The sequence below is a fragment of the Vigna unguiculata genome, chromosome 1 (assembly GCF_004118075.2).
Source record: "Vigna unguiculata cultivar IT97K-499-35 chromosome 1, ASM411807v1, whole genome shotgun sequence".
Taxonomy (NCBI): domain Eukaryota; kingdom Viridiplantae; phylum Streptophyta; class Magnoliopsida; order Fabales; family Fabaceae; genus Vigna; species Vigna unguiculata.
The window spans coordinates 21,986,090-21,998,498 of record NC_040279.1 but is presented as its reverse complement, the minus strand read 5'-3'; the positions used below and the strand labels follow the sequence as shown (position 1 = coordinate 21,998,498).

Here is a 12,409-nt window from a genome sequence, read left to right as displayed (position 1 = left end):
GTCCTACATGATTCATAAGGTGATTGTTAGTACATTCAGTTTTTTCATTTAATGTTATGTAAAATGATATTAAATTATACTTGTAAGGATAAAAGAAATGAGAAGGCATATACCAAGTGACTTCCGGAAGGTGATGCACAATCAAATATTGAGGAGGATGCCCCACTTGGTGATGATCTTCCTATGATTTCACCTTATGGTATTAGGTAAGAATTATATATAAATAAAATCATTTACATTGTTCATTGTATGCATTTATTGTCTAATAGTTTTCATCCGTGTAGGGTTGCATCACAGGCAATCACAATGACTATTAAGCAACAATATTGTAAGCCATGGCTAACATGGGGTTCAATGAAGGATGAAGAAAGGGACGTTTTCTTTAAACGTTTTAAAGTAATTGGCCTTATTTAGCTTCACCACTACTTCTTGCATTCTTTGATTAGGAAAAACACATTGTATTGGAATATGCAACATCTCTTTTGGTATAAGTGTGATTGTTATATGAAATGTAAAGTTATTGTTTCTTTAATGTCCTATTTCGATAAAGTACAAGTTTGCTTTTGTGTAGAGGAAAGTCAGTTGGAGACCTGAACATGAGGAGAGGATAAAAAAGAACTTTCACTCAAAAGCCTCACATAGGCTATCAGAGATGTTCATGGAAGCACGCAAAAAAGGAAAGAAGCCCTATTGGATATTTGATGATGTGTGGAACTCTTTATTGTCCCAATGGAATTTACCTGAGTTTTGTGACAAGTCTATACGAGCCAAAAAAAACCGAAGTTCAGATATGGGTGGTTGTTTACACACAGGTGGCTCCATAAGTACTCATGAGCATGCTATTCGCATGGTAAGGACATAAAACTTAAATGTTGTTTTTTATTATGTTTGAAACTGATTTTGGATTATATTTGAATTTGATTTTGGATTATAATTGAAATTAATTTGGATTATATATCATTGGATGATGCTTTAATGAGATATTTAAGTTATTGGATAATATTGTATTAGATGCTTCAATGAAGTATTAAGTAGTTGGAAATATTGCATTGTATTTGGTTAACCATGTTTACTTTTTAGGAAAAGGAGTTAGGTCGTCCTGCACACATTGATGAGGTATTTAAGAAAACCCATGTACGAAAGACTACTGGCGAATTTGTTGATGAAAGATCGAGAATAACATATGTGAGTTTAATTTTCTTTTATGTTTTGTTTATTTTAATGATATAAACTATGTATATGAAATTACATTTATTTATGAATAACAGGAACAATTTGAGATTAGATTTTCTGAAGCTCGATCACAGGATACCTCTAATGGACAATCAGAATCATCTCCCGTTGATCCTACAGAGGAAGAGAGAATAAGAACTGAAAGTTGGCTTGTTGCTACAGGAGGCAAGAAGAAAGGTCGAATCTATGGGATTGGAGAGCTTGCCCATAACTTTAAATTAGGTGATAACCTCATATATAATGTAGGTTCAACTTCCTCTCTTGATTCACAACAAATTGACCAGCTTAAAGAAGAAGTCAAAAATTACAGGGAAGGCAACCAACAACTTAAAGAACAAGTCCAAAATTATAGGGAAGACAATGAGAAACTTAAACAGACAATGCAATCATTGCTTAGTGTTGTCCTCCCTATGCTTCCCATTGATGCTCGAAGTGCATTTGAAAAACAACTAGAACAACATCCTAGACAAAGCCAAGAGCAACAACCACCACCCAACCAAGAACACAATGAGCATGCACAACATGGAGATGAAGATCATGATTATGCCAATTATTAGGATGGATATTTGACTTCATTTTGATTATGTTTAAACTTTGTTTACAATATATTTGGATGGATATTTTATGTTAACTTTTGAATCTTAGATTGTGTTTCAATTTCATTTGCAATTTGGATGATGTTTTAGATTAATTGCATTTTGACATGCTATCTTTCACTTTATTTTTTATTATGTTTGATTTGGATAGTGTTTGAAATTAATTTTTAATTGTCAAATGATTGAACAATATTGTGTTCAATGATATTTCAATATTAAAATGATTGCAATTGTTAATGCATTATTTAGGTTTTTGAATATATCCATATTAATCATCCACAGGTGTAAAATGGTCAATAATTTTACCTAATAAAATTTAGTAGTGGGAGATTACCCACGAACTATCTACAATGGGAAATTACCCATGGATAATGATCTGTGAGCATTACCTACAAAAGCTAAGCTGTGGGAAATTACCCACGGAAGGTGGTCGTATGTATTACCCACAGAATTTGGGTGGTGGGTAATTACCCATGGACTGTGCTCTGTATGTATTACCCACGGACTGACATTTCCCACGGACCAAAAATCCATCAAAATTTACCTATGCCACTATTACATACGGATTTAGAGTCGTCGGTAATCCGTGGATAATTTTTGATTACCCACGGACTTTTGTCATTACCCACGGATTTTTGCCATCTGTAATTCCTGTTTTTTTGGTAGTGTCCTTTGCTTTGATACTTTGTCAATTTTACTGAAAATATAGATCTTGTATTTTGATAACTGATACGGTAAATAAATGTTGTCAAACTTCTTGGTGTATAACCACCTTTAAACATTGTTAGCTGAAATAAAGAATTTCCTAAATACTGAAACTGCACTACAAGAAAAGGTCTTATTAGTAACCAATTTTAGTGACTAAAAGTTGTTAGTCACTATAGTGACCAATTTAAATACTAATTTACAAAATTAAAATTTATTGGTTACTAAAATAGTCACTAATATAAATAAAAAATTATAATTGGTCACTAAATTTGTCACTAATTAATTAGAGAGCAATTTAGTAACTAAGTTATTTTGGTAGCCAAACCTTAGGTGGCTAATTTTTAGTGACCAGTTTTCTTTGGTAGCCAAAACTATGGTAGCTAATTTTAAAAACTAATTTAGTGACCAATTATAATTTTTTATTCATAATAGTAACTATTTTAGTAACCAATAATTTTTTTACTTTGTAAACTTGTATCTAAATTAGTAATTATAGTAACTAACAATTTTTGGTTACTAAAATTGGTTACTAATGAAGCATTTTCTTGTAGTGCTGGATGTGAGAGTCACTTTGGATGTCATACAAATTTTTCATATTACTTCAACCTTCAATGATTATTGGGTTACCTGAATCCATGTTATAGGTAAATTTCGTGCTCTTACCATTTACGTCTACCAAGTCCCACTGTAGACCTAATTCGTGTCCACAACCAACAACAAAATGTCGATCGACAAATCCAAATGGCTACAAATTAATGAACACACTAAATTATTTTCCAACAATAAATAAAATATAAACACCTTTTACTCTATAATTTCAATGCATCACTTCATCAAACCCCAACAACACAAACATATTCATGTACCCTTCTATTCGGTGTTACTCAAGTTTGAACTAAAAAAGCAGCAACAACCTCATAATTGTAAAACCCAATTCGACCATTCTTTCAATCACCCTCTTGCTTGTCGATTTCACACTGCCTATTTTGGAGGTACCCACTTCGTTTCTGACTTAGTTAATGCTTATTTGCTTCCCTAAGTTTAGGTTTTACTTATGAAATTTATGGTTTGAAAAGAAAAGGGAATATTGTATAGAAATGCCCCCAAATTATTGTTGACAAATGTGTTCCCAAATTTTATATATTTATTCTCTGTGGTCTTAATCAAAATTATAAAGAAGATGATGAAACTCATAGCATGAAGATAATTCTATTTTGTATGAGCACTTGACTATAATTTATCCATCCACTCAGAAGTTCATTTTTGTCATGAAACACGATTTTTGTTAATCTTAATGTGCAGATATTTGGAATACCGCAAAACAATATGCAGTGTATTTATGAAAATGAAGAAAAGTGCATAGGAGCGACTTCTATCATGTGTTCTGGTTATTTTTCATTCATAAACATCTCTGTGAAATAAGACCTCAAAAGTTCATTTTTGTCATGAAACACAACTTTTGTTAATCTTAATATACTAAAAAAATTAGGCATTGTATTTATGAAAATGAAAAAAAGTGCAGAGGAACGACTTTTATCATGTGTTTTGGTTATTTTACATTCATAAATATCTTTGTGAAATAAGACTTAATTTGATATACAACTTTTCTTTTCCGTCTAGAACATGATATAGTATAAACAAACACTATTAACACTACCACCCAACTGAAATAAAATTCTTTGACAGCACAATACACATACAACAACCTTATGTTCACAATCCAATTGACGAATGCTAAACATACCTGCGAACATATGTAGATGGTATTGAACTTTCAAAGTATTTTCGTGTAGTTTTCACTTTGCTCCATGTCCATTGTCATAGTTGTAGAAGAAACTCGCTCCTCACATATATGTGAAAGTGAAATTTAGGGATGGAACAAATAATGAGGATGGTCACGTGAAAATAGTGAGAAGCACTTTAAAAATGTATGTGGGAGGCACTTCAAATTATAACACCGCCACAAGTAAATTTTATCAACCTATTTTTAGTAATCACTTAAAACTAAAAATAAAAGTATATATAATTAGAAGTAAATTAAAATATTAAAATATTGAAAATATTTATCTGTTTAATTTTTGTTTAAAAATAAAGGTTAATAAAATTTATATATTTATGATTTATTATTTATGATATAATAATGTTGGTTAAATTACTCTTTTGATCATTGTATTTGTCAAGTAGTGTTAAATTGGTGCTTTAGTTTTTCATTGTCTCAATTTGGTCAATTTTTTAAAAATGATTCAATTTGGTTATTGTCGTAAATTTTGACCAAACAGTGTTAAAGTCAACACTACGTGTAAATTTCTAATCTTTTTTAATTTTTTTAATTTTTTTAATTTTTTAATTTTTTTAATTTTTTTATTTTTTTAAATTATCACTTCATAGTTGTGTCATAGTCAAAATGATTCAATTTGGTCTCTATATTTGATTTTAGTTTCAATTTAGTCCCAATTTTTGTAAAAAGGAAGCAATATTGTCCCTCCTTAAATTAAGACTCAATTTACATTTTGTGTAAATCTTATGATGATATTCTTACCAAAAATGACATTTTTATTAAATATTTGTAGAAATATTTTTAATCAAACTTTTTGTTTTTAGTTTTGTTATTAAACAAAGTTAAATCCTAAACCTAATTTCAATAATTAACCATTTTGTCATCATATATAAAGACATCAAATATACCATATTATACAAACTGAGTGAAGATTAAAAATCAAATAACTTGTTACACATATAAGTTTAGGAACTAAATTTTAAGTTCAAAACAAAACCAAAGTTTAAAGTTTTGTATAGAATTTAAAGTTAATTTAAAAATATTTCTAGAAATGTTTAATAAAAAAGTTAATTTTAGTAAGAATATGACCATAAGATTTATACAAAAAGGAAATTGAGTCTCAATTTAAGGAGGGATAAAATTGCTTCATTTTTACAAAAATTGAACTAAATTGAAACTAAAAACAAATATAGGGACCAAATTGAATCATTTTAACATGTAGCACAACTGTGAAGTGACACGTGTAAAAATTCAAAAAAATTCAAAAAATTCAAAAAAACTAGAAATTGACACATGGTTTTAACACCGTTTGAATGGGAACCCTAATTCCATTCTTAAATAAGGTGTTTCCATCTCCTTGCTTCAAAGGATTCAGCTTTGGTATCTCATCTTCACAAATTGAATTGGGTTTTCCTAAGTGACGACTTTCAAAATTTAAACTCCATATCAACATGTTTCTTTCTTGTTTTCTTTGATTATGTTATAAACTTCAACAGTTATTTTGAATTTTTTGTACTTTTTTTGCACGGTATATGCTTCTTGATGATAAAATGCTTTGATCTTCTTTTCTCCTTAGATCAGTGCGTGCAAAGAAAGTTCAATTAGAATCGAGGCTTTCCAAGGGTTTCTCTTTTTGTTTGATAGTAATAGGAACCACTTTAGGGAATGAGTCAATGTGTTTCTTTTGGGCAGTGACAAGACAAATATAGGAATGGTATCTAAAGATTATGGAGTTTTCTTTTTTCTCTCATATCATATTGTTTTCAACCACGTTTGTTTTCGTTTAACCCTAATTAATATTTTTCTCATTGAGGATTTTATTACTTTTTTAAAACCAAAAGGCTCGTCAATATAAGTACTTTTGGCTTTATGTAGAAAATGATTTTATAAATTATTATTTTGTTTTTTAGGACAAAGTAGTAGTAGTGATTTTCTTTTTCTCTTGTTTGAGTGTTGTGGGTGTTGAATGGGACGCATTTGTTAAAATATTTAAATATTTATATTTTTAATTTTACTTCTTTCTAGCGTCATAAGAGAAGATTATTAACTCAAATATGGATGGTTTCATATAAAATTTATACATTTAACTGTTTATAATGCATTTATAAATTAAACTTGACAACAATAACCACATTAATGTTAGAAATATTTTATTATAATTTAAAAAATAAATAATTAAAATAAAAATTTTACTGTTACTGAAGTTTTTATAGACCTTTAATTTATGGGTTAATGGTTTTTAATGACTAACGACTATATTCTTATTACACTTTACTCCTTTGTCATCTTTTGTTACCTATAAATACCACCTAGGTGCATGGGAAAGGGGACAACAACAAAAGAACAAACAGAGACAACAAACACAGAGTTTTTCTTAAAAGTGTTATTCTTTATCCTCTATATTATCTTTAAGACAGTGGTTGTTGCATCTTGGGAGAGATCCTTCGCTGCACTCGATTGATCTGACGGGTTGTTGTATCTTGGGAGAGAAACGCAAATGATTTGAAACACATATGATTGTGTATTGACATATTTGTTTAGCCCTGTGCAGTAGGGGCGTTTTCTCTCTATGGATAGCGCTATTGATCTAATAATTATTATTATATCATTTTATATTTTTATTATTATTAATATTATCTGAGTAATCATTTTTTAACATTCTTAGAGAGAAAAACTTATTATCTTGCTATTTCTATTTTTGATTACTCATCTGTATTCATTTCTAAAATTAAAAATAATATAGAGCTGAAGACTGAAAACACATTTTATGAACTAATGTGTTTCTTATGGTTATATTTAAATCAGTTTCAACTAAGCCTAAAAATTGATGTGTATAATTGTTTCTATTTCTATTGGTAACAATAAATAAAATTATGGATAAATGATATTCCTACTCATTGAATAATTTTTTGTGATGTCTATAGCTCATGCTTATGTTGTTATATTAATTTATGCTTTAATATTGTCTATTCTTACCATTGATAAAGATGTTCTATATCATGTATATATTTTAAGTGTTTGTATGAAAATAATTATAAAATAATTTGTGTTACTAAAACTACTATTGTGTTATGGAAAACACTTGAACTAAACTTTGCATTTGCAAAGAGAAAAAAAAATTAGCTTGATATTTATATAAAAAAAAAGTGACTGATAATAAAGATAATCTTTATCAAATTTATGAATTCAAAATTATTGTTTATGACATGAAATTAAAATGAATTATTTTAATTGATATAATGTTTAAGATCATGTAAATGCTGATAAAAGAAGAAATCTTCATATAAAAAATTGAAGGGATAGTCAAGTAAAAATTAAACTTGTCTTCTAGATTTCTTTAAAGAGTTTTTCATGTTTCTGAATTTAGAATCTTTCTTGTGCTCAACAAGGTTATGAAGTGGTTCCCAGGTGCAATAAGATTATTATTTCTAGACATGTGATTTGGTTGGTAAATGATATATTTGTGATGATTTGTTTGAGTTAAGTACATTTATCTTGTAATAAAATATTTAGCAGTTATTCTTTGGTTATCACATATGTTGAAAGTATTGATATATCACATGCTATTATTATAATTGTTAAGAAGTTTGGTTAGAGACCATTCAAATTATAAAATTTTGAGGTTCAAAATTAATTAAATAGAGAAGTGATGATACATGTCTTTACAAATGAGTGTTTTTATGTAAAATTCATGGTATAATTCATTAAGCAACATTTTCATATGGTGTTAATGTAATGGTGCAGCGAAAGAAAAAAATGTTTTTGTTTGATATGGTAAATGTTATTCTACAAGTTCTAACTTGCCTAACATTATATTAGTCAAATTTTATATCTTGCTTACCATTTGTTGAACACAAAAGATTGTGATAAAACTTTTTATGAGTTATGAAAGAAAGGAGAACCACATTTAAAATATTTCAAAGTGTGGGGGTGTCTTGTAAAGGTTAATATACCTTTTAATGAGAAAAAAAAATCTTGGTTATATATATTATAAAGTGAATGAATATATACTTCATTGATTTGCCATCTAGTGTAATATTATTTGTGTTTCTTATATTATGGCAATATGTCCAATTTCTTGAGATGATTAAAGGATAATGTAAATTGGATATTAATTTTGGTGGCACAATATCAACTATTGGTTATGGTTATGTTATAACATTGGATGAAGGTGTTCTATAATGAAAATATGTTAAAAAGTTGTTGTTCTATCATGATCTATTATGCAAGCATAAATTATTTCTTTTTTCAATGCATCATGACAATCATATTGTTATATTTAAAGTTTTTAGTAAAAATGTCAATGAAATTGGAAAATTGACATATGAGAATGAGAGATAAATATATTAGAAACTTAATTACTCATGATATTATGTCTCTTGACTTTGTCAGGTTAGAAAGAAATGTTGCAGATCTGCTTATCAAAGGGTTGATGCATCAACAACAAGAATTTAAGTCATCGAGGGGAATGAGACTATAGCCCATAAATTAGTTGCAACAATGGACACCCATCTCCACATGAATGGCGATCCCATGGAATGGAGTTCAATGGGTAACAACGAAGTTGTTGTTGACTAAAGTACACCAAATAATTTGATTAAATTTTATGTCTCATTCCTATGACGAGGTGTACTATAAATTGTGGCAATAATAAGGTTGAGGTATGTGCATTATTATGCTTATTTTATAAAATACCTCTTAATAAACTCAATGGTTGAGGTATGTTATTTTATAAAATACCTCTTAATAAACTCAATGACAATTATTGTAGGGGTGTGAGTCACAAACCACCCTTTGAGAGTTTACCTAGTGAGTGTGATGGTGGGGCCGCCATTGTGAGACATGGGCAAGTCTCTAAGTGACACTCATGAAACAAGATACATGCACAAGGCCGTAACGTGCACCCACTGATTAAAACCTATAATGAAACCGATATTGTATGTGTTATTTACTAAAACCCGACCACAAGGGATGTAGTTTAAGACAATCAAGTCTCTGCATTTTCTCAGGTGGAAGTTTATAAGCACTAGGTGTAAAGGTCAGACCCAGAAGGTTCCTTACACTGAACTAAAATATTTTGTTTAAAAAGATAATATATTTTTATTTTATTTTATTTTTTAAATTATGTGGGAGATTGTTAGAAATATTTTATTATAATTTAAAAAATAAATAATTAAAATAAAATTTTACTGTTACTGAAGTTTTTATAGACCTTTAATTTATGGGTTAATGGTTTTTAATGACTAACGGCTATATTCTTATTACACTTGACTCCTTTGTCTTCTTTTGTTACCTATAAATACCACCTAGGTGCATGGGGAAGGGGACAACAACAAAACAACAAACACTAGAGTTTTTCTTAAAAGTGTTACTCTTTATTCTCTATATTATCTTTAAGACAATGGTGTTCATAAGGTTCGGAGATCCTTCGCTGCACTCGATTGATCTGACGGGTTGTTGTATCTTGGGAGAGAAACGCAAATGATTTGAAACACATATGATTGTGTATTGACATATTTGTTTAGCCCTGTGCAGTATGGGCGTTTTCTCTCTATGGATAGCGCTATGCGTGTCTCAACCCAGGATATTTCTATTCCTTTCCTTGTCTATTTTTTATTTATTATTGTTATTATATTTGTTGATATCTAATTAATATTCATTGTTTTATATATATTGTCTCAATATTATTATTGATCTAATAATTATTATTATATCATTTTATATTTTTATTATTATTAATATTAGCTGAGTAATCATTGACAATTAAACTATTTATAAGAACTTTATAAAAAAGAATGCATATAATCAAAAAATTATTTATAAAAACATAAATGGATAAATAATATATATTCAATGAAACTAGAATTCAAAATTTATTTCAATTAGAAAAAGTGTTTTTGTTATAAGGCTCCTTTTAAACATGACTTTTGCTTGAATATGTTTTTTAAACTGTGATTTTGGCCATTTAAGAGACGTAATAAAAAGGATTGTTTCAATGATGAGAATTGATAAGAAATAAACTTTGAATAGTTAAAAGCATTTTAGAAAAACCTAATAACAATAATATAAAAGGAACTAATGAGAAATTGAGGCATCTATTTAAGTTTAGTTGTTACGGTGAAACATAATTGGGTAGTAATTACAATCTTGAGTTGGAACTCTAATTCTATTCTTGAAGAAGGTGTCCCCCATCTCCCTTCTTCAAAGGATTTGGCTTTGGTATCTCATCTTTACAAATTGAACTGGGTGTTCCTGAGTGACAGCTTTCAAAATTTAAACTTCATATGAGCGCGTTTCTTTCTTGTTTTCTTTGATTATGTTATAGACTTCAATAATTATTTTTACTTTTTGTACTACTTTTCCATGGTATATGTTTCTTGATGATGAAATACTTTGATCTGTGCGTGTAAGAAAGTTCAATTAGAACCGAGGCTTTCCAAGGATTTCTCTTTTTGGTTGATAGCAATAGGAATCGTTTTAGGGAATGAGTTAATGTATTTCCTCTAGACAACGACGAGACAACCATAGGATGGTATCTAAAGATTATGGATTTCTTTTCTCTCTCATACTTTATTGATTCCATTCACATTTGTTTTCGTTTAACCCTGATTAATATTTTTTCATCGTGGATTTTATTACTTTTTTAAAACCAAAAAGCTCGTTAATACGAGGATTTTTTATTTTTTGAATATAATGATTTGATAAATTATTTATTTTGTTTTTTAGGACAACGTAATAGTGGTTTTTTTTTGCTCTTGTTTGAATGTTGTGGGTGTTAAATAGGATGTATTTGTAAAAGTATTTGGATAATATTACCTCTTTCTGGTGGTGCAATGGAAGATTATTAACCCAAATATGGATGGTTATATATAAAAATTATACATTTAACTCTTTGTATTGTGTTTACAAATATTAAACTTGACAACAATAACCACATTAAACTTTTTATAATAACTTTATAAAAATAATGCATATAAATAAAAAAATTATTTAGGAAAAACATAAATGGATAATAAGTATATTCAGTGAAACTAAAATTCAAAATTTATTTCAATCAGTTGGATACAAAACATGTTTTTCTTAGAAGGGGTCCTTTTAAACATGACTTCTCCTTGAATATTTTTTTAAACTGTGATTTTGGTCATTAAGACACATTAAAAAAGATTGTGCCTATGATGAAAATCGATAAGAAACAAAATTTGAATAGTCCAAAGCATTTTAAACAAACCTAATAACAATAAAAAAAGGTAATATTGAAATTGAAGCCTCTATTTAAGTTCAACTATTATGGTACAACACAATTCGACAATGTTTACAAAGAGAGGGGTCTGAGTGGGAATCCTAATTCCATTCTTGGAGAAGGTGTCGTCATCTCCTTTCTTCAAAGGATTCCACTTTGGTGTCTTATCTTTATAAATTGAATTGAGATTTCCTTTGTAGCAGCTTTCAACATTTCCACTTGATATGAGCCCATTTCTTTCTTGTTTTTTTATTATGGTACAGACTTCGGCGATTATTTTGAGTCTTTTGTACTCTTTTAGCACGATATATGTTTCTTGATGATCAAATACTTTGATTTCGTTTTCTCGTTAAATCAGTTGTGTGAATGGAGTAGGAACCGTTTTGGGGAATGAGTTGTGTGTTTGCTCTGGGCAATGATCAAACAATCGGTAAGAATTATATCTAGAAGTTATAGATTTTTCCTTTTCCGTCATACTCTATTGATTCCATCCACGTCTGTTTTCTTATAACTCTAATTAATATTTTCTCATAGTGGATTTTATTCCTTTTTTAAAACCAAAAGCCTCGTCAATGAGTTTTTTTGCAGATAATAATTTGATAAATTGTTTATTTTATTTTTTAGGATAAAGTGATAGTGATTTTTTCCCCCTCTTATTTGAGTGTTGTAGGTGTTGTGTCGGACGCATTTGGAAAAAAATATTTGCATATTTATATTTTTAATTCTACTTCCTTCTCGCATAAGAGAATGTTATTAACTAAAACATGGATTGGTATATATAAAATTTATACATTTAACTATTTATAATGCATTTATAATTTTTAAACATGACAACAAATACCACAATAAACTATT

General features: G+C 28.7%; 1 protein-coding gene across 1 annotated transcript; it reads left to right on the top strand.

The window, feature by feature from the left end:
- Positions 1 to 652: 652 nt before the first annotated feature.
- LOC114189685 lies at positions 653 to 1,790 on the top strand. Its single transcript, XM_028078326.1, has 3 exons — positions 653 to 850; positions 1,081 to 1,185; positions 1,269 to 1,790. The coding sequence occupies exons 1-3, from the start codon at positions 653 to 655 to the stop codon at positions 1,788 to 1,790; spliced, it is 825 nt and encodes a 274-aa protein (XP_027934127.1).
- The last annotated feature ends 10,619 nt before the right edge of the window (positions 1,791 to 12,409 follow it).

Excerpts from the sequence above, each read along its gene's own strand:
- LOC114189685 (XM_028078326.1), top strand. The coding sequence starts at position 653 with ATGTTCATGGAAGCACGCAAAAAAGGAAAGAAGCCCTATTGGATATTT. Across the intron at positions 851-1,080 it reads ATGAGCATGCTATTCGCATG|GAAAAGGAGTTAGGTCGTCC; the intron begins GTAAGGACATAA and ends TTTACTTTTTAG. Across the intron at positions 1,186-1,268 it reads AAAGATCGAGAATAACATAT|GAACAATTTGAGATTAGATT; the intron begins GTGAGTTTAATT and ends TATGAATAACAG.